The following is a 23,039-nucleotide window of genomic DNA, read 5'->3' on the forward strand; positions in this document are numbered from 1 at the left end:
ATCACAGTGTAATTGGCCCTAGAAACCGGAATGTTCAACGAGAACGCTCTTCGTCAACTTCGAGCGACAAATCGCTAGATTTAGGAAAACCTTTCAATTAGTACTGAAGGCGATTATATAAAAAGCTTAAACTTACTTGGAGATATCAGAAACCTAATATTATCCACTACAAATTCGCGAAAAGCTAAAGCACTTGGAACTTAGTAAACGTTTGCAAAACACGTTGTGACGAGATCCAGAAATCCAATAAAAATACGTTATTTTTCGTCTGACGTTTACCGCTTTTTTCCTACACGCTCAAACTGGAAACCCAATCTGTGGGCTATAATCCCACGCAACACGGTTGCTTTGAATATAATTCTGAAGATTACAGCAGTATAATTTTTTATTCTTGTATCTCGATAAATGATACAAATATTGCATGGTAAATGTGATGTACATCAGACAGGGTGCGATAAAAATTGTTAAAAGTAATTGGTGTCAAAACTACTTCTTTTTTTCTTTTTTTTGAAATTATGTTCTATTGAAAATTAAAAGTAATGACACAATCGAAAAGTGCAGAACTCAAGGCATATTCAGATTTTCTATTAAATTTTAAAAGATTAGTTAAACCATTGAAAAACAAAGGCAAAGTCGAGGTAACTTTTCAAATAAAAGTTACTCCTACCTATACTTATTTCAAAATTCTTTGATTCCGAAGGAATATGAGGTTCTACAAATTAAATCTAGACATTTCAAGGAATTAAACAAGGCCAAGTTTGTTAAATTCCTCGGATCAGTAGTTGACAAGTCAAAGCTGCTTAAATTTTTAGGACCGACTATTTCTGGACAATGGTAGCTACTTTGAATGTTAAGTATTAATACTGATCAGTTGGCGAATGGGCATTGGAGACTCTACTGTCTAATGAGCTCAAACGTACTTCTAGCATTGGTCAATATGTTTGCAGGTTTTACAGGAAATTTTAAATGAACCCTGGCTCCAGTTGGTATGATCGAGGCTCCAAAATTGAAAAGAATACACGCACAAGTAGTCTAAGTATAATTTATTCATTGCATTTCACTACTTAACTTATAATCACAACGGTGATCCAGCTTAAAATGGATCCACATGCGAGGCCAACTCCGAGAAAGCCAGTCATAATGGCAGCCGCCATCTCTTTGTCCGGTTGTTCCACGGCTAGAGGGGCTCCGATCATACTGATATTGGACAGGTATCCATTCCCGAACCCAAACCCAATAATCAACGCAATGAATATCTCATCCGATTGGATCAGAACTGGTAGATTACCACGTGGTTGAACATTGCAAGCTAGAAAAGCGGGAACAAACGCGATCCTTACAACCGCAAGCAAACATGTTTTGACGTCATTAGTGGCTGGCTGTAAAAATAATAAGCTGAAAACATTTGAAATTCAGATTTTAAGTGACTCTTACCCATTCTAAAAACTCCGCTGAAAGCCGACCAACGTAGTCCGATAGGAAGAATACCAAATAATTTATTACCGGTACGAAGTACACATCGGTCCAAACTGTTCCTTTCTGTTGAGGAACAACTTTGAGGGTTATCGCCGGATGTGCAGCTTGGGTAACCACAAAGGCTAGCCACAGGGCAAATCCAAACAGCCGAACCTTTCGGAAAATTCTGATGAACCTCGTCGTTCGCCAGCTTTTGTTCTGCATTCTTAGGGGCCGATCGTCGATGGAGGAAATTCGTTTCGACGTTTGCGTAAGTGCAATGTAGTAAAGAAAAAACGGCCTTCGACTGGCGTAGAAGTAACAGGTCAGGCTCGCGCATATCGCCACAGTTCCAATCGAAAAGCAGAAAAAAGCCACCATTGGGGCCGAAACTCCCGTACTGATGGTCACAATGGTCACCACCGATATGAAGATTCCGCTAATCGCTTGGCCACTGACTACGGACGAAACGTATCGGGAGGGAAACTGCCCTGCTAAGCTGAAAACGGTTCCGGCCAGTGTTGACGAGGAAGCTGAAATAGAATAAGAAAAGGTCAAAAACTTACTGATTGACACTAAATAGGTTGGTAGGTATGTTGTTTGCTATAGGAGCTGGAAGAGTCAAGTACATCAAGGCGAATCTTTTCGGTCTATTAACAAATAAACTGTGCCTCGGATAGTATAGATATAGATGTATGTATCAAGTCCAAGATACGAGCAAGCCTGGGGCACCCTTGACTAACCACTAAGTGAAGAGAGGATAAAACAAAACACTGATCCAGTTTGTTTAGCTAAAGTCCATGCCATTGATTGATAAATTCCGATCTAGATTTCCTGATGAAGTTCCCTAAGTTCAACACTCAACGAGGACTGTTCCAGAACAACGGTTTGCAGTCCGGAGCAAGTTGACCTCATGTGCTTCCCAACGGATTATTGCTTGAAGCCTTAAACGAATTTAAGACAACGATCTATGCCTACTTCACCCCACGCTGAGTGTCGCTCTACTTTTCCACAAATCAAGTTGCCAAGAAATATTTCAGCCTATCCCTGATAAGTTGCAAGCGTTTTGAACAATTCCACGTAAAGGCGGAGCTATCAACTACTTCGAACGTTTCTTGGGCCAGATAATTGAACTTCATGAGCCACTGGTAAATCTGCTAAAGAAGAAAACCTGCTGGAATTGGACGGCCAAATACTGTGAGCGTTTGAAAGAAATCCTCTTCTTCGATTTTTGTCTACTTGCTACTATCCAGAAGAGAAAGTCATAGTTGCAGGCGTTATTCCAGAAGCCGTAAAATCTATGAAGGCAATAGTTTTCGAAGAAAACCTGGGAGCGCTTGGAATTGCATTGGAAGGTGGTCGGGCACGGAATCCAGTATTAGTATCGAGTAGTATCGAGCGCAATATCCATTGGGGATCGTCAAACCAAGAATCAACAAGAAAGTCGTCAAGCTGGTCATTCATTAGATTCTAATGATTAGAAGGTTGTCGAGCCGTGTGAATCGATTGTAAGGTTAAGATTTCATAGAAGAAGGTCATCGAATCGAGAAAACATTGAAGGACGTCAAGGCGCTGGAAAGGTTTCGTTCCGTAAGAAGGGTTAGTATACGCACTGGATGTATTCTGAGGTGCAGGAGCAGGCACGCAGAACGTCGGATTAGTGGATGACATAGACCTCAACTCGATTGCAAAACAATCGAGAAGGTAGAAGATCTAGCGACGGTGTCTGGGTATGCGTTTGGATAGAAGCAGTGAAGTAGTCCGGCAAGTGGAGATCTTCACTTGCCAGCCAAGCTTTTCGTCAACTGTGCGGATCTCAGCGGCCAGACTACGCCGCCTCGAGCTTCTGGGCCTGCCTCTTCTTTGATGCCCATTTGGATTCCAGTCAAGCGCCTCTCTAGCCAGTTCTAGCCAGTTGCTCAGAAGAAATGAATCCAGTTGTTAAAATGCTATAGAACTGCTCATTGCATTGGGATCAGAGAAATCGAGCTCAGGACGATATAGCGAGGGATATAGCTTCGAAGTCAAAGTTTTTAAAATCCTGATAGAAATATGCGGTTTCTCTTCTGAAGCATGTATTTAAGTTACATCGGGTGAAATCACTAGGGCTGGAAGAGTACCGCAAAGAATCTGGGAAGATGTTGGAGGATGCTGATAATGACGAACGAGCAGGATCCGGAAATAAAAAGACGCTTGGGAAATCGAGCTTTCTTTAGATAGGAAGAGCGAAAAAGATTCAGCTAAAACCAAGTTTCCAGAACGGTCCAGGGGCACATACACTACGCACAAGTAGTGTTTCCGATCATGCGAAATTAATGCGAATCCAAACAAGTTCTAAATTATCCCGGGAATCGTCTACAATTGGTTGAGCTGGAAGTGTAGATATCACGGCGAGAAAAACTCCACCTCCAGTAGACTTTTTTCTGTTACTGGGACTACGGTCGCAACGGAACACTGCGTAATCTGGGCCGATAATCTGAATAGAGAGGGTCCGGTTGTTGAGCCAGGTTCCGACGAAGGCAATGACGTCGTAGCAGAAACACAAAGTCGCCAACAAGTAGTCAATCAAACAACTATTAACACCACCGACGTTCTGGTAGAATATGTTGCAGGTCCAGACGATTCAAACGTAGCACGGGATCACAATCACTGGATAGGTGAATTCCAACACGCGGGAAAGAACACTTGATGATGTCATGTCATACTTGCCAGAAACCACTGGTTGGAGAACCCCTTCGCCCCAGACGAACTCAGGGCCGGGACGACTGTAGACTCTGGCAGGAAACAGCGCGACTGAGTCGAAGGGCTCAGGGGTCTCCGTAGTGTCTTATTCGTTACGTCCCGGTGCTGAAGGCCCGGAAAAAGTAGTAGGATTATCGAGATATGGAAGGTTTAACGGGATGTGGTGGGACGGAAATAAGATACGCGAATGACAAGCTCTTGACATTACTTGTCTGTAATAGAGGCTTGGAGAACCCCGTCAGCTCCAACGAACTCAGTTCCAAGACGACTGAAGAAGCAGGCAGGGAACAGCGCTCAGTCGAAGGGCTCCGAGGTCTCTAAAAGGCTCCAATAAGCTGTTGAAACTCAAGTAGAGGCAGGCAAAGTATCAGGTGAAGCATGTTGATAGCGCATGCAGGATCTGTGGTTAAGCGTTCATCACACAAGCAAATGTTTTCAAACCAGATGAATACTTGTCTGTAGATGCAGGCTGGAGAACCTCATCGCCATAGTCGAACTCAGGGATGGGACGACTGATGACACTGGAGGCTGCGCGACTGAGTCTCCCAAATTCCTGGTTCGTTGGGTCCTAGTGTAGAAACCCATGCAAAGAAATAGTGGCTAATCCTCCCAGAACCAGTCGCAATACAATCTTGAGAGAACTGGGGTCTCTTCGTCGTAATCAGCTGAAGTGAGAGCCAGATGATTCCCACGATCCTCAAAAATATTAGATGAGACTACCTCAAGGAAACTGGTCCGATCGTGGCCGTAATTGGCACTACATTAGGGGTAGGTACTCGGTTTTCCAACCGACCGAATACATTGAACTAATGGTACAGAAGTATGGTACAAAATTCACGAAAGATCCCAGTCATCGTTGAAGAAATCTGCGTTACTCCATCATTCCCGCGGCGACGCTACTTATTATAATAATAGTTGCTTTAATCTATTTTTGTACACCTGTTTTGAGATTCCAAAATCGAATATGATTGATTTAAATAGCTGTTGCACGTGTCCAAAGGGTTTTAGAAACCATAAGTAGTCTGATGACCGAGAATCCAGAGGAACTGCTGAAGTCAGAGTGACCGTGTAGGGGCGGACTAATTAACATTTTGTAAGAGTTCGCTATTGTCGATGTTTCCGCTCAATATGTCGTAAGTGAACAAACACTGTAAAAAATTTCTTCCCCGGGATAGCGTATCTAAATGTATAAGGTGGCAGCAATGTTCGTATGGAGTAGCGATTTGAGGATTCCATCTAAGTTTCCGAAGAGCGAAGCGAATAAAGGCTCGTTGAACACCTTCAATGGATTGACTTAGTGTCGTTTGGTATGGGGCCCAAACAGAAGCTGCGTACTCAAGAATGCTTCTGACAATCGAGCAATAATGCGTTTTGTGGGTGTATACATCGTTGAAATGAGCTGTATTTCGACGAAGGAAACCAAGCATTGCATAAGCCTTTGCAGCAATGGTAGTAATGTGCGTGTGGAATCTCAACCGATTATCAAATGTATCTCCTAGGTCCTTGATTGTGTCAACCCTTTCGAGGAGATGGTTACTCATAGAGTAATCATAACGAAGTAAGTTGCGTAATCTTGAGAAACTCACTATTTCACATTTGTCCACATTCACCAGCAGCACCATCTCGTAACAGCGTTTAGATCATTCTGTAGTAAAATATGACGTGACGTAATTGACCGAAAAACAATGTTCCGAAAATCAATCATTTTCGATTAGCCATGCTTTACTGCATTCAGAGCCAAAAAATCGATGCATGACAACGACGCTTCTGTATTTGAAACATTCCCGCAAAAAGAAGGACGCAGACTATCAGCAACGAACGTCTCGATGGTGATTGCCTTCCTTGATGGTTTTCAACTTTCTAGGATCACAGCTGATATGTATCACTTCTGAGCGATGTGTGTGATTTTTAATTTTTCGCTTTGCGTAGAAGAACAAAATCATTACTAAGTAACCGCAATGAACCATCCACCATGTGCTACGGCTTTTTTCAACATGTGGTTCTGGTATTTCTTTAGATTTTCCTTCTGAGCGATTCATGATCGTCTATCATTATAAACAATGATGAGAACATGGGCGTTAGTGCACCGTTGATTAGCCACTTGACGAATAGCAACGGTAGCCCCCGATGGGGCATGGTATATTTTTATGTATCTAGTTAGTGTTGATGTTCGACAAATATTCAACGGAAACTATCACCTCGTGCGTATCACAGCACTCGGAGGTATGAGTATTCTAGCTTGAAACGAATCCTGATTGCTTTTCTTGAGCAATTTTCCGAACATTACCGCACAAATCGTTCACGAAAAGAATGAATAGTAACGGTCAAAGATGACTACCTTGTGGTACGCCAGATGGTTTTTAAAAATTCAAAGAGCAGTAGGAGTTCACTCTAACGTATGCTGTGCGGGAGTTAAAATACGACGCAAACCAAGTTGTAATCCATTCAGTTGCATTTTGTGTCAGGGTCATATAGTCGACTTTTTGGACAGTAAGTCCAGCTGGTGTGTAAGTTTTTCGAGGAGCTTACAAGGGAAGTCGCTTTTTGCAGTAGGATTACCATCCGTTAAATAGAGATAATCGATATAACGAACGGCGAATGCTTCGGCCGTTGAGCTCCGTACGACAAGGAGAACAAATAAAAATCACCTGTCCCTTTTCCCAGATGGTCCCTGTTCTAAAGTTTTTTTTTTTAAACGAACACAAACACATACAGGATCTCAATAAAACATGATGTTTCCTCGAAGAGATTCCTTTTTTCTTAACTCTAAACGTACATCTTTCGAGGATTTGATGGCTAGCATCTTACAAATGCTAAAACCACCAACCCACCGAAAGCGTACTATGTATGCCGTAACCGGGATTCGATCTCATAGCCCCTGGCTTAGAAGACTTGAAGGCTATCCTCTATTAGTAGCAGCAAAAGAAACCTTACCCTGCGTAAACAGTTCCCTGTTGAGGCAGATATTGAATCTACAAGACTGCTGACTAATGTGGAAAAAATTGCCACAAAATCTACATTCCATCGGCTCTAGGTCGTTAGTCACCAATTGGCATTCTCCACACCGCTTTTTCTCCTTTGTGTTGGCCACAACTAAGCAACTAAGCAGTTGTGCTACACGTGGAGGTTACTGTTGGAACAAATATGGCATTTTCTGGAAACCAGCTGAATTTCCTTGGAGTAATGATCGACAATCGAATAAGTTTCTGTGTGCTTGTTAAATACTCTTGTGAGATCGCATCGAAAGTCTTCAACTCCTTGGACTGGTTTATGTCGAACTGCCTAAGTTAAAAGAGTAGCAAGAGTGTCTCCTTGCGAGTGTTACTATGTTCAAACTTTGACCTGTTGCGATCATGCTTCCAGGAAATCAACCCTTGAGATAGAACTCAAAAGATCCTTTCTACAGAGCACACATTGACTATAACAGAACTTTCTCAGCACATGCAGCCTTTCTCATAGCAGGATGATTCCCATCGACAACATTCTGGCCTTATTCTGGCCATCTTTGGCGGCATGTATGAGAACGGAGTGTGGAGGCGAAGGATGAACCACGAGCTCGCGCGACTCTACGGCGATCCCAGTATCCAGAAGGTGGTGAAGGCTGGCCGGATACGCTGGACAGGACATGTTGCCAGCAGGGTTGGCATCAGTCATCGTCATTAGTCAAATGACTGTGACTGTTGAGCCTCTTGGTCCGTCAAACTCTATTGACTGTTCCTTATACGCCAGTCACTTCGTTCGCCAGTCACTCAACTCCCAGTCGTTTGAAGCTAAAAAAATTCATAGTCAAGCATTCACCAATCGCATTCGAACGAGTCGTCGACCGAACTGAAGACGAAAAAGAAACGCATTTATTATTATTGTTGCTCCTACCAGCAAGCCCGTTTTCAGTTTTTTATTGCTATGTTGCTCTCTGCCAGCAATTCGTTCAATTAGTTGTACCTGTCGTCTGCAGCCAGATCCCGGCAACGATACAGGATTTGTCTATTTATCATGTGACCAACATCTTTTAACTAAGTATTGGTGAATCTCGTTTTTAAGCTTTTTTTCCTCAGATTTAAGCTTTTTTTGCCTTGAGAGCATAGGAGATGAAAGCTCAAATCTGAAGAAAAAAGCTTAAATCTGTCAAAAAAGGGGAAATTTGAGGGTAAATCTGAGAGATGTGCTCCATACCGTTTGTATAACATTGCCAGGATGTGTCTGCAGCCGATCGAAGTGAGCCGATCAGGGACCGACAAAAAACACAAACACAGCACAGTACATATCGTGCAACACAAATCCTGGAGTGCTGACACATAAATTTTCGTGTGCGACACTTCGGTTTGGCACAGCACTTCAATTGTGTTGTGCTGCATCAAATCAACACGACACAGTTCCCAGTTGTGTCGTGTCGAGAAGAACACAGTTGTGCTTAGCACGCAACACAGTGTGTTTTACGAGCAAGGCTATTTTAACCCGTCGCGCTTGATTAGACAGCATTTCTCCATATTTTACATGGCGAAGTTCTTCACTCACATTGTGTCGAGAAAGAAGCTTGAAAGCAAACGAAAAAAATCTATCCAGTTAGCCTGCTGGCAGATTTGCAACAATTAAAATCTCATCGTTTCGGGACCGGCACACGAACACACTGTGTCGTCAACTGTGTCGGATTTTGTGTCGCATGCAGTACTGTGCTGTGTTGCGGCCGACACGCAACAAAAGAAGATCAACACAGACACAGCACAGTTTCGTTTCGGATGTGCCGTGTCATCAAATTGTGTTGCACTTACTGTGTTCGTGCTGTTTTCGGTCCCTGGAGCCGATCGAAAGAGCTTTGCCAGTTACTCTCAGGCAGGCCCTGGCAATTTCACTTTCAATCGTCAAACGTCACTCAAAAATGAGCACAAAACGCTTCATTCGAAAGAGCTTCACTTTCAATTTCTCTTCACATCAGCCTCTCTTCACATGCGGCAAACGCTAACTTCATTCCGCTTTCACCTCGGTTTCCTTCGTTCGAAGCTGGCAATCGTCAATTTCTTTTCAAAACGAAATTCGAGCATATCCCTTTCAATGAAAGTTTCATTGCCTATACTCACATACCTCCGAAAACAAAGCCGGCTGGAAAACAACAATAAACAAATTTGCTGGCGCCCAAGGATGACACCAACAATTGCTTGAAGATGCACAAGGTGCCAAGCCGACACGGCCGGTAGACGCACCACCAAAAATACCAACAATTGCACGGGGTGCACATCAAGAAATCTGTTGCCCACACAAGCGCTGTGTGTGTATGCTATTTGCTGCCTGTTTTTCTGCTTTGAAAGTCTCGTTTGACGTCGAAATTGATGACACTGATTGCGGTCAGTTTCAAGCGTCATTGAAATTCTCTTCTGCTGACTTTTGAACTTCTTTCTTTCACTCGAGCAGTGAATATGAGAGAATTCACTTTCATTCGAGTAAAGAAAGCGAACTACTTGAAATTGAAATTGGTTGGAGTGAGACGAATAAAGGGAAATTTCAATTTCATTCTTTCCTTTCGACGATTCCGAGCCCTGCTCTCTGTGTGGGTCAAACTCAATATGAGAACCACCGTGCATATTATAAGACACATCTACGGGAACAGGCACTCGTCATGAGTTCGGTCTTTATCAATCGCTATCGTAATGGACCCCTCCCGTACCTATACACCGCGGACGTTCTTATATCGTCACTTTGGCATTATGTGGTTTCCACACTCTCAGGAGAAATTTGACCATGTGTAGGAGCTTCGCTAGTCGCATGACGAAGAAATGTTGATTGTTGTCGTGCTTTATCCGTCATGCGAGTAGTGAGGCTCCGTCAATTGAGTACGGTGCCGGTCGTTTGATGAAACAAAACTATTCGAGTCAAGCGTGACGGGCGTGTTTTACCAACCCTGGTTGCCAGAATGTCGGCCAACTGTCCTGCAAAACAGGTGTTCACTACGAATCCGGTAGGAACGAGAAGAGCAGGAGCGCAACGAGTGAGGTGGTTAGACCAAGTGGAGCGTGATCTGGGGAATGTGGAATGCCCGAGAAGTTGGAGTACGGTTGCCATGGACCGAGTGTATTGGAGGAATATTGGTCCATGGCAGGTTTTGTCGTGAGACGGAACACTAATTGAATAAATAAATAAATCATTCTGGAAGGGTCAAAGAGGATTGTGAAGAAAGAGCAGGTAGAGAAAAGCGTAAAACTCAACGAGCAGTATAAAGCTCGGAAAGCAGAAGAAAAGGGACGTTTCGGCTTTTTAACTGGGTTAATTGGAAATACAGAGATGCCAACTTCTCTGAAGATCTAATACGAATCAAGGAAAGAGACCAAACTGAGGGAAAGAGATGTTAATCCTTATAAACTTTTAGTCTGAAATGATACGTACTATGAAGCGTAAAAGGTCTTATGTACGCATATTTCTTGTAGCAAGTGGATGTGGCGAAACCATCCGAAGGTAGTCGAGATGGGATGTTCACTTTGGGCTTAATCGACAAAGCCTCGATGGTTGAGAATCCTATGGAGGTGGATGCTGTGAAGGGCGTGAGTTACTTTGAAAGCGTGTCAGAACCGACACTCTTCTAGGGGTCTTCTGTATCAGTACAGAGAAGAATTAAAAAGAGTGCGATGTATGAGTGTAAGAACTCAAGAAAGAACTCAAGCGGAACAACCTGAAGACATACAAGAAGCAGAAAGTGTCTAAACAAACGGCTGAACAAAAATCACGAGCCAAAACCAGATCTCGGAAGCTGTATCATCGGATTTTGCAGAAGCCAGATGCGTGCATTCTCATGGACGATGAAACTTATGTAAAAGAGGATTTCAGTACTCTTCCGAGACCACATTTCTACACTGCAGCTATTGGGGAGGATGTGAGTGACAACGAGAAGTCGATTGAGGTGCAAAATGCCGATATCTACCAAAAAGAGTGTTTGCAGAAAAGGTTGCTGCCACTGTATAAGAAACATACGACTCCACCGTTGTTCTGGCCGGATTTGGCGTCAGCTCACTACGCTTAATCCACTGTTAGATGGTTTGAAGATAACGATGTAGATTTCGTTGAGAAAGATATTAACCCACCAAACTGCTCGCCAGCTTCGTTTTCAAGAAGGATGATAAGGCCAACAGGACCATGGCGGTTTTCAAGAAAAATTGGAATGCTGAGGCCAAGAAGTGTGATCAATCAGCTGTACAAAACCTAATGAAACGCGTCAAGTCGAAAGTTCGAGAATATTACCAATAATTATTTTTTTACTTGTATTTCTTTATAAACTGTAAGAATAAGCTTTTTAAAACACTTCCGAACTGTTTCTTTGTTTGATCATCAATAAAATCAATACAATGAGAAAAAATGTGCTTATAACTTATTTGCACACTTAATCTTTTATCCTGTAGTCGGAACGATTTCGTCCTGTATTTTCAACTGCTGAAATTTCAGGACAGCAAAACCGCTCAGGAAAAAACTGTCAAATACATTCGATGAGTGTTTTTTCCGTGTATTACAAGTAGTTTCCTGTAGGCTCAGAAGTTTCCTGTAGGCTCGAGTCGGCTTGCTTTCGGAATTTACATGAAAAAAAAATTTTATTATGCAAAAAATTACGGAAAGGATCATTTATGGAATGAAAAGATCATTTATATATCTGATAAAGAAAAGATTGCATTATTTTGTCGTAGCTGGTGCGGTCCTGTTGTTTGTTTAATCATTTTCGAGTTTGCAAAGTGTTTTGTCTAAAAACAAAGAGTCGCAAGTTGAGCGCCACTCCGTGCGGTCTTCAGCAACACCAACGTTCACAGGTGACAATTTGTTGTATATACAAATGGAAACAAATTTGATTCATTTGAACAGCTGGACTTTGAAAAGACACATACTTTCTTTTCCACGAAGAAACCAGCAGCGACGAAAAACGATGACCGAAAATAATACACACGAATGTGAAAACCCAACTGTCATTTCTGCAACGTCACGTGAAACAGGGGATTTCTTTCCTGCATTTGATCGATTTCCGAAACACTCGGCCCAGGAAAACTCTTGTTTTTGACAGTTCAAGTGTCATTTTGAATTGTTTTCCTGTAGCTCAGAGGATCAAGGTTCCGATTGGAATAATTGCAACCTTATACCGTATTTGTTTTCTCCTCTCGTTCAGTGGTGCACTTAACCCGATAAAAAACACAAATCGTCGCGAGTGTATTGCTACCTCACTCTCTTACACGCTCTCCGGCAACACTAACAAAACTTTCGTGGTACTACCGGCCGATGGCAATGCGACACCAGATCAAAATCAGTGCAATATTGTCCGAATAAACGAAGAAGATGACAAACTCTATTCTAACTGATACTAGTAACAAAACTTCACAACTCACCATTCGCTATGAAGGCACACGCCATGGTGATCCAGAAAAACTCATTCTGCCAGCTGTCGGTGTCAACCTGGGTAAGAATGCTGGTTATCATCAGGGTGAGAATCATCATCGTTTGAGTTCCGACTATCCTCAGCTGCAGCGGTATGAAGTAGCCGAAACAGGCGTGCAGTATCAGACAAATCGTCGTAGGAACCGACGCTGTAACGGCCAGGTTCGATTGGAACCGGATTTGCAATTGAGTCTGGTTCGCCACCGTAAAATTTCCTCCCGATACATCCCGGAACTTGAACTGCCAGTACTGAAAAAATCATTGATTAGTGGTTATAAGTTTCTTATTTTGTTACAAGTTGCAAAGGAAACGCAATTGTGACCTTTGAATATAGCTAAGCAGTATTGATGGGAGCGTTTATGTTTTGAATAATTGTTGATTTTCTCGAAATGTGATAAGAAAAAAATCGCGTTTTGAACATACATACACAGAAAATGGGTGATTCATAACAGTTTAAAGTTTGTATCAGTTCAATCATGGAAGTGTAGGACACTATAAGCGGAAATAAAAAAAAATCGTTCTTCGTTTCGTAGCATGAACAACTTTTTAAATTTGAAATTGGCTAACAAAAAGCACTTTTTCATACTTCTTAAGTATCACTAATAAAACTGAAAAATTAAAATTTCATACTTTACCTGTTCTGCTGCGAGAAAAAAGCACCAGGGCAACATTGTGATCATTCCCAGCAAATAGAACGACCAATAGTTGAAACTGTATTTGTCTTCAGGAGCCTTATTATTTTCCATTCCTATCGATTAATTCTTTTGAAACAACAAAATAGTAGCAAGGTAAATAATACTGAACAACAAAAATATGTACGCACTAAATCACTGACATTTGTTCTTTGGAAACGGCCGGCTTCTTCGATCGATTCTTCGATGATTGATTAGGCGAAGCAACGGTGGAGGAATTCAAATCATTCCCGGAATGGTCGTTAGTCACAAATGCCATATTTACTCTCGCGTAACGCGACAGAAGGTAGCCCGAAGGCAGTTGGTAATGAATTAGTTGCAGTACAATCGTAAAATGTGCAAACTTCTGGGTGGAGTTTTCATTTATGGGCAAATAAAACTACAATATATTATCAACCACAGACGTTGACCTTTTTCCTTGCTATATGACTGTTAGTAAGTTGCAATAAAAAATTGTCTAGAACATACCTAGTAGCAAAATTTCAACTTGCTTCTTTTTAATAAACATTAGCTGAATTTTATGCTACCGTGAAATGGAGTCCAAGGAACGAAAATTGTTGTGATTCCAATTTCACGGTAGAAGATATGCGACATTATGGCAACAGGCACCTCAAAAACTGCTCAACCGTGGCATAACTCTGGAGCAGCGTGTGAGGGTGTTTGAGCTTTCTTCACAATTTCGTTCAAAGTTTGCTAGCCGCTAGATGTTTTTTTTTGATTAAAATCGTCAATCGTTTATAAACTTCAAGTAAGTAGGCCGCATATTGTTACGGAAACAAAAAATTATAGCATTTTTCTTGTAATTTGAATATAGCTGTTCTACCTAAGGTACACAAATAAAATTATTTCCATGATTCTTGACATGCAATTGGTTAATGCTCTTAAACTGTTACATTTCATGAGATCTAGTCAGCTTTAAACGCTCGTAGTATAAGGCTCAATTCGATCGAACAATCTTTTCTTAAAATAAACATATTTTCTTTTTTTTTTATTTTTGTGTTTTTATGCCGTGGTAAACCCGGAAATAAGGGCCCAACTGAAATAAATACTTTGGTTAAAATTTCTTTATTATTTTATTTTTTTACTTTTCCAAACAATGTAGTTAAGTATATATTCAGGTTTAACGGCGAGGAATCAGGGCACAAATTTTCCAGATACCTACATATATTCAAAGATTTGGGTGACAATGAATGTTTGGAAAACATTTCCAAAATCGATCGTGTACATTTCTGAACGAGGTTTTTAACACGGCTTGTTTTATAAAGTTTTCGACAATTTCACAGTTTTTTAACACGTTTTTCCAACACAATATTTCTGAGAAAATAAGCCTTTATCAACGGAAAATACTTAAAAATTTTAGAAATTGGGCGAATCTTATCTCTGAGGCTTGGAAGATGAAACCTGAGATTTAGGAGACACGGGACATGAGACTACAAACTTGAAAACTGAGATTTTAAGTTTGGGACTCGAGTCATGATACTTCATGAGACATGTAACATGAAACAAAAGACATGACACATCAGATATGAGACATGAGACCTGAGACATGCAACGTGAGATCGGTCACGATGTTTTTTTTTTCCTGTTGGGGAGAGAGTCCACTGCGACCATTAAGTTGATCTATTGTGGTATTACCCCGCGTTATTATTTTTACTTTGCTATGCTACTTGACACCCCTGCACTATTGGTTGAAGTTGCAGTTGTTTACCGGTAGCACTACGAGCACACACATATCAAGGTAGGATCTCCAAGTGCAATCTAAGTTCCCTTGAAAAGCTCCATCCACATGCATGTGCTGCATCATCGAGGCGTACAATTCCAAGGTTTACCCGGCTAGCATTTTACTAATGCTAAAACCGCCAACCATCATCATACTATGTGTGCCAGGTTATGTCACGACCGAGATTCGATCTCATGAACGTTGGCTTAGAAGACAAGGATGCTATCCTCTAGGCCACGATCTACTGGCTCGGTCACGATGTTGTCGAAGATGTGGTGAAGAAGAACACTTCGCTAGAGTTGACAAAAATTAACCAAAATGCATGCTGTGCAAGCAGGCACGAAGCTGGTTGCTTGGACTGCCAGGCATACAAAAAGGCAAAGGCAAGCCAGTAAAATTGGATGTAATCCAGCTAAACCTCAACCATAGCGAGGTCGCACAGCTTCTGCTGGAGCAAATGGTTGGCGAAAGGAAGTGCGATGTGGCGCTTTTATCAGAACCGTACAGAATTCCGTTTTCAAAGCTTGGGCGGTTAACTGGGGGTGCAACAATCCTAGGGGCCACTGTCGGCTAGAGTCCTTCGCGAGACTGGAAGTTGAGCTTTGCAACACTGGATCTACCAGCACCTATCGCCAGCGTGGAATACCAGACAGAACGTCAGTGATAGATATCACCTTCGCGAGCCCATCATTAAAAACTGACTTGAATTGGAGAGTGTGTGACGATTATACGCACAGCGATCACCAGGCGATACGTTATAGCGTAGGAGACCGAAATCCGGTGGCAGTAAAGCAACTGCCAGTCCATGAACGGAGATGGGAGACCAAAGTTATCGATAAGAAAGTGTGCACCGAAGCTATTAACATGCAGGAAGCATCGCAGGTCCATAACCTTGAGAAAGACAGAAGAAATTCACCGAAGGGGTGACGACCAGCTTACTGGTTACTTACTTACTTAATTATCCCGCGCCGATCCTCTGGTGCATAGGGCCGATCCGAGGCCAGCGTCTTCACCTGGTCCCAGTCAAGATTCTCGTCGACAGTTCGGATTTCAGCGGCTAGGCTTCGCCGCCACGAGTTTCTGGGTCTGCCTCTTCTTCGATGACCTTCTGGATTCCAATCTAGAGCCTCTCTGCAAATCTCGTTTTCATCTTTTCGCAGCGTGTGCCGAATCCATCTCCACTTACGTTCCCGAATCTCGATTTCTAGCGCATTTTGATGACACTCGCGATGAAGTTCAACGTTCGAGATCCAGTTGCCAGGCCACAAAGCGCGAATGATATTCCGCAGGCAGCGGTTTACAAATACTTTCAGTTTTCGCGTCGTTACCGCATATGTGCACCAAGTTTCGCACCCGTACAGCAATACGGATTTGACGTTTGAGTTGAAGATTCGGATTTTCGTTACCGCCAGATGTTTCGGAGACTCGCAAATACGAAACGGGCCTTTCTGATCCGTGTTTCGATGTCTTTCCTGGTACCACCATCGGGCGTTATCTGGCTACCAAGATACTGGAAGCACTCCACTTTCTCAACTTGTTGCCCAGCTACCATGAAACTGGAGAAATTTCCTGTGTCCTTGTCTCACTCCAGCAGTTACCGGGATTGGATCGGACAAGATACCGTCGTGCAAGACCTTGCACGAAAATGCCTCGTATTGTGCTTCGATGAGATGGACTAGTTTCTCTGGTACTCCTCTTCGCCTTAGAGCCGCCCAGATGTTTTCATGGTCAAGTCGGTCAAATGCTTTTTCGAAATCAACGAACACCAGCAGAAGAGAGTCCTGGAATTCGTTGATTTGTTCCACTATGATTCGTAGCGTTGTGATGTGGTCCACACATGATCGGCCGGATCGGAATCCAGCTTGTTGCCGTCCGAGTGTAGCGTCGATTTTCTCCTGGATCCTGTTCAGGATCACTTTGCAGAGTACTTTGAGGGTTGTACAGATCAACTTTATGCCTCGCCAGTTACCGAACTCTGTCAGGTCTCCTTTCTTCGGGATCTTTACGAGGATACCCTGCATCCAGTCGGCCGGGAATGTTGCAGTATCCCAGATGTCAACGAAAAGACGGTACAACATTTGTGCTGACAGGGCAGGGTCGGCTTTCAGCATTTCAGCAGGGATGCAATCGATCCCAGGTGCTTTTTTTTTTTGTAAGTTCTTTATTTGAAACGGCTCATACCTTTAGGCTTTAAGGAGCCAAACTCGTTTTGTTTGATAACAATTGTGTGCTTATATCTAGTTCACTTTTAAAGGAAAAAGAAGATAGATAGGGAAATATGAAAATAAGAAGAAATTATAGACGAAGATCAATAGCTTTTAGGAAAAGATATATTTCGAACATGTAGTCCAAGTCTCTCACACCCAGCACATCTCTCACTGGAACATAGGGTGGTTTTCCTCGGGCCCGAAGGGAGTCTAACAAATTCGTTCTAGCGACAAGATGGACCTCGCACGACCAAACAATATGCTCGATGTCGTGGTAACCTTGGCCGCAACTACACAAATTGCTGCTAGCAATATTCAAACGATAGAGTACTGCGTTTAAGGAATAATGATTGGACATGAGACGGGAAAATATACGAATAAAATCTCGACTCAGGTCCAATCTATTAAACCATGGTTTAAGGCTTACCCTTGGGATAATCGAGTGCAGCCACCGACCCTTGTCATCCTCGTCCCATTTGCGCTGCCAGTTGACAAGAGAGTTTCTTCGAACTAAAAAGTAAAATTCGTCGAAGGCAATTTCACGCTGGTACGTGTCGCCTTCCATCGCCCCCACCTTTGCCAGAGAGTCTGCCTTCTCATTACCCTCTATCGAGCAATGAGAGGGAACCCAAACAAAGGTGATGATAAAGCGACGTTTTGATAAAGCACTCAAACTATCCCGTATCTTCTCGAAGAAGTATGGCGAGTGCTTTCCCGGTTTTATTGAGTGGATTGCTTGAACAGAACTCAGACTATCCGTTACAATAAAGTAGTGCCCAACTGGCCTTGAAGCTATACTGTCCAAAGCACAATGAATAGCTGCTAACTCTGCTATATACACAGAGCATGGTGACTCGAGGCTGTAAGAGGCGCTAGATATTTCGTTGAACACTCCAAATCCTGTTGATTCCTCTATAAGTGATCCATCAGTAAAGTACATTTTATCAGCATCGACGTGTCTATATTTAGCTTCGAAAATTCTTGGAATCAGAAGGGAGCGATGAGGGACCGGGATTCCACAAATTTCCTGCTGCATAGACAAATCAAACTGGACAGAAGAATGATCGTAGTCTGGGCTACAAACACGAGTTGGAGAGAATGAAGAAGGGTTTACCTGCATTGACATGAGGACATGGTATATAGACATAAACCTGGTTTGAAAATTTTGCTCAAGTAGCCTGTCAAAATTTACAATCACCAGTGGGTTCATGACCTCACACCTGATGAGGAACCGAAGTGATAGTAGATTGAATCGATCTTTCAAAGGGAGTATTCCTGCCAAAACTTCAAGACTCATGTTGTGCGTTGAGGGCATACAGCCCAAAGCGATGCGAAGACAACGGTATTGGATACGCTCGAGTTTGAGGAGGTGAGTTTTGGCAGCTGACTGGAAACAGAAGCTACCATATTCCATCACTGAGAGAATAGTTGTTCGATACAATTTTAAAAGATCTTCTGGATGGGCTCCCCACCAGGTACCAGTGATTGATCGGAGAAAATTCATTCTTTGTTGGCATTTTCCTTTCAGATACTCAATGTGGGCTCTCCAGGTACACTTGGAATCAAACCAAACCCCAAGATACTTAAAACACCTCGATTGAGTGATCGTTCGGCCTAGAAGTTGAAGCTTAGGTTGAGCAGGTCTACGTTTCTTAGAGAAAACAACCATCTCCGTTTTCTGAGGAGAAAACTCAATCCCAAGCCCCAAAGCCCAGGATGACAATCTGTCTAAAGTATCTTGTAAAGGTCTGAGCAGATGAGACTCAGTAGAACCTGTGACAGACACCACGCCGTCATCTGCAAGTTGTCTTAGAGTGCAGCCTTCAGAGAGACAACTGTCGATGTCATTTACGTAAAAGTTGTACAAAAGTGGACTCAAACATGAACCCTGTGGGAGGCCCATATAAGAGGTCCTTTTAATTGCAATATCTCCCTGAGCAAAGTTCAAATGTTTCTCACAAAGCAAGCTGTATAAGATGTTGTTCAATAGAGGAGGCAGACCCCGGGAGTGCAATTTGTCTGACAACACCTCTATTGAAACTGCATCAAAAGCTCCCTTTATGTCTAGAAACACTGAAGCCATTTGCTCACGTTTTGCGTACGCCATTTGTATCTCTGAAGACAGCAAAGCAAGACAATCGTTTGTCCCTTTGCCCCTTCGAAACCCAAATTGAGTATCTGAAAGGAGGCCATTTGCTTCTACCCATTTATCCAAACGAAACAAAATCATTTTCTCCATCAATTTTCGTATACAAGACAACATCGCTATAGGACGGTACGAATTCGCATCGGACGCTGGTTTTCCGGGCTTTTGGATAGCGATAACTCTTACTTGTCTCCACTCTTGGGGAACAATGTTGATCTCCAAGAATTGATTAAATAAATTTAACAAGCGAAATTTTGCGGCGTCCGGAAGGTTTTTCAACAAGTTAAATTTGATTTTATCAATTCCCGGAGCTGAATTGTTGCAAGAGAGGAGAGCAAGTGAAAATTCGACCATCGAGAAGCTGGAATCCAGACCACACCTATCAGGAGGCACGTTCCGGATTATTTTTTGCACAGGTGTAGAATCTGGACAGACTTTCCGTGCGAAGTTGAATATCCATCTATGTGAATGTTCTTCACTTTCATTTGTAGATGATCGATTACGCATGCTTCGTGCAACTTTCCATAAGGTACTCAAGGAAGTTTCCCGTGATAAACCACCTACAAAATTCCGCCAATACGCCTTCTTTTTCCCTTTGATTAATTTTTTGAACTGATTTTCAAGGGAAACATAAGCATCAAAAAGGACGAGAGTTCCATATTTCCGAAAATCTTTGAATGCTTTTGATTTGTCCTTATAAAGCTTGGAACACTGCTGATCCCACCATGGGTTTATAGGCCTTCGAGGAACTGATGAATCTGGGATGGGTTTTGTTTGTGCGCAAAGTGCACTTTCATGTATCAAACGTGAAAGAAAGTGGTACTCCTCTAAAGGAGGCAAAACATTCATAGAATCGATGGCTGTTGTTATTTCGTCCGAGTACTTTTTCCAGTCGATGTGTCTTGTAAGGTCATATGTAATATTAGTAGAATTCGAAGAGCTGACCCCATTGGTGATTGTAATTTTGATAGGCAAATGATCACTACCATTGGGATCAGGGATTACCTTCCACTGGCAATCCAATGATAGTGAATTTGAGCAGAGTGAGAGATCAATTGCGCTTTGTCTTGCAGGAGGTTTAGGTACTCGTGTTTTTTCACCCGTGTTCAAAATTGTTAAATTGAAACTATCACAAATATCATAGATAAGAGTAGAACGGCTATCGTCAATTTGTTCTCCCCAGACAGTTCCATGTGAATTGAAGTCACCCAGGATCAACCTTGGCTCAGGGAGCATTGAGCACAGGTCCTCTAGGTTACTTCGATCCACTGCAACTCTATGAGGCCAGTACAAACTGACAACACATAAATCCTTACCTCTTATAGTTGTATGACATGCAACAGCTTCAATTCCTCCTGATAAAGGGAGGTGGATTCTATAAAAGGAGTGGCGCTTATTGATCCCTAAAAGCACCCCTCCATAAGAATCGTTGCGATCCAAACGGATAATGTTAAAATCGTGGAATGAGATGTTTGATTGAGAAGAAAGCCATGTTTCAGAAAGGGCAAAAATATCGCAACTAGTTTCATGAAGAAGAAATTTGAACGGATCCAGTTTAGGAACTAAACTACGACAATTCCACTGTATAACAGTGATATCTCCGACCTCTCGGCGTAAATTAGCCATCGAGAGAGATAAACATTGAAATGAGGGGCCAAGTTTGCATCAATTGCTTCAAAAATGTCTTTAATACAGGAAGCATTGTTGTTATAATGCTTTTGATGGATTCAGAAACGTTGAAAAACGAAAAAATCCCATTCAGAATGTCAGTCAACTTAAACAATCCTGGCTGGGAAGTTGATTCTGGAAAAACTGCATTCGTCATAGAGGCCTTTGAGGTCCCTGCTGGTGTTGAATCATTCTGTGGTGAAAAAATCGTGCGGAATCCAGGAGGATTTTGTTTTTGTTGTTCTGCAGCATTCGGCTTTTTAGGGACACTGATTGGAGGGCTCATTGTAGGGATTTTCTTTGGTATTTTGGGTGTCTTGGGAGTTGTTTTAGCACGTTTCCGGGAGTTCGCAACGAAAACAAAAGGGTTTTCCTCATCCGTTGTTTCTTCGTTGTCAACTGGCAACACAGAAAAGATGTTACTTGAATGAGGTTGTCACATTCGTCTCGCAACAGTTGACGCAAGCGGTTGTGTTTTTTCCCCGTGAAAGTTAGTGAACCGAATTGTGAGAAGTTGATACCAACCAGTGAGTGGATACCGTCCGTGCCGTTCCGTGTTTCCCGATAGATCCGGTCTTATGTGCCGTTCGTTCTGGGAGAAGGACCAGGCACGAGATTGTGTCACAGCAGTGTTCCCCTCGGCCATTATAAGTGATAATCATCGTTGGCGTTCTCCAGCAGCGAAGACAAAAGACCGAGCTGTAGATAGTGGAAAGTCAACAAAAGGCCACGTTGGCAGCAGGTGGTATAGGGTATACCCAATAATAGGGTTACCCAAAAATCCAAAGTTGGATTTTTTTTTCCAAAAAGTTTTTTTTTTTTTGGTTTTTTTTTTCTTAGTAATTTTTCCCTTCTCTTCTTTTCTTCCTTTTTACCCTTTCGTTTTTTATGCTGAATCTTTATTTATATGTATACACTTTTTTTCTCCACAATTTGACCTTAATTATTGGATCTAATTTTGATAACTTTTATACGGTTTCGTTCTCCACTTACCCATTAGCTAGGGAAGTTACCCACTAATGGATGACGGCGGCGAGGGAGGAAAAAAACCTCCCATCCGAGAGGCACTTATTTCCGAGGATTTTTTTTCCGATGAATCTGACCATGACATAGCACCTAATGTTCCCATGTATATATCGGACACCGAAAATAACCCTTCTACTTCCCCTACCCCTCAACCCTGTCGACTATCGATTTCACCGATTCCCTTTACTTTCGGCAAACCTTCCTCAACCTCAAATGTTTCCCCTCCAATATCAAAAGCCCCGCTTTTAGAGTTGCCTAAACCTCCCCCTCGTCGTCGGGTTTACCAACCTGAATCGACGGGACCTTGGGTGGTTTACATCCGGTCCAAACCGAATGGGAAATCACCCAATGTGATTTCAATTGCACGGGACCTTGATCGATCTTACCCTTCCGTAATAAGCTACCAGCCTATGAGACCGCACAAGATGCGCATTGTTGTTGGTAGCTTGAAGGAAGCGAATGCCATTGCTTGTGACCCGAAGTTTACGATCGAGTACCGCGTTTACGTTCCCGCTCGTGACGTGGAAATCGACGGAGTGGTAACCGAAGAGGGTTTGTCCGTCGATGATCTGGTGAAGTCCGGGGTTGGCCGATTTAAAGACCCTGGTCTTCCTACGGTCAAGGTGTTGGACGCGCGACAACTAAAATCAGCATCTGGCGAGGGGGAAGAACGAACATTTTCCCTGACGAACTCCTATCGCGTTACCTTTTCCGGCACTGCACTTCCTGATTACGTTGCGATCGGGAAGGTTCGTCTACCTGTGAGACTTTATGTGCCTTCGGTCATGTTCTGCCAGAAGTGCAAGCAGTTGGATCATACGGCCGCCTACTGTTGCAATCAGGCACGTTGCTCTAAGTGCGGGGAGAAGCATGAGGAAGATTCGTGTACAACACCAGCAGCAAACAGGTGTTTGTATTGCACTGGGGAAGCATCTCATGCTCTTTCGGCGTGTCCGAAGTACATATCGCGCCGGGAAAAAATCAAG

The 23,039-nt window shown here is 42.7% G+C and overlaps 1 protein-coding gene across 1 annotated transcript; it reads right to left on the reverse strand.

The window, feature by feature from the left end:
• Positions 1–1,064: 1,064 nt before the first annotated feature.
• On the reverse strand, positions 1,065–13,579 carry LOC129748900 (equilibrative nucleoside transporter 3-like). The gene is made up of 4 exons (XM_055743687.1): positions 13,230–13,579; positions 12,546–12,843; positions 1,435–1,988; positions 1,065–1,379 (listed from the first exon to the last, which is right to left on the reverse strand). Exons 1-4 carry the CDS (start codon positions 13,338–13,340, stop codon positions 1,065–1,067), a joined length of 1,278 nt encoding a protein of 425 aa, XP_055599662.1. The 5' UTR covers positions 13,341–13,579.
• Between the last annotated feature and the right edge of the window lie 9,460 nt (positions 13,580–23,039).

This window comes from Uranotaenia lowii, chromosome 2 (genome assembly GCF_029784155.1).
Source record: "Uranotaenia lowii strain MFRU-FL chromosome 2, ASM2978415v1, whole genome shotgun sequence".
Classification (NCBI taxonomy): Eukaryota; Metazoa; Arthropoda; class Insecta; order Diptera; family Culicidae; genus Uranotaenia; species Uranotaenia lowii.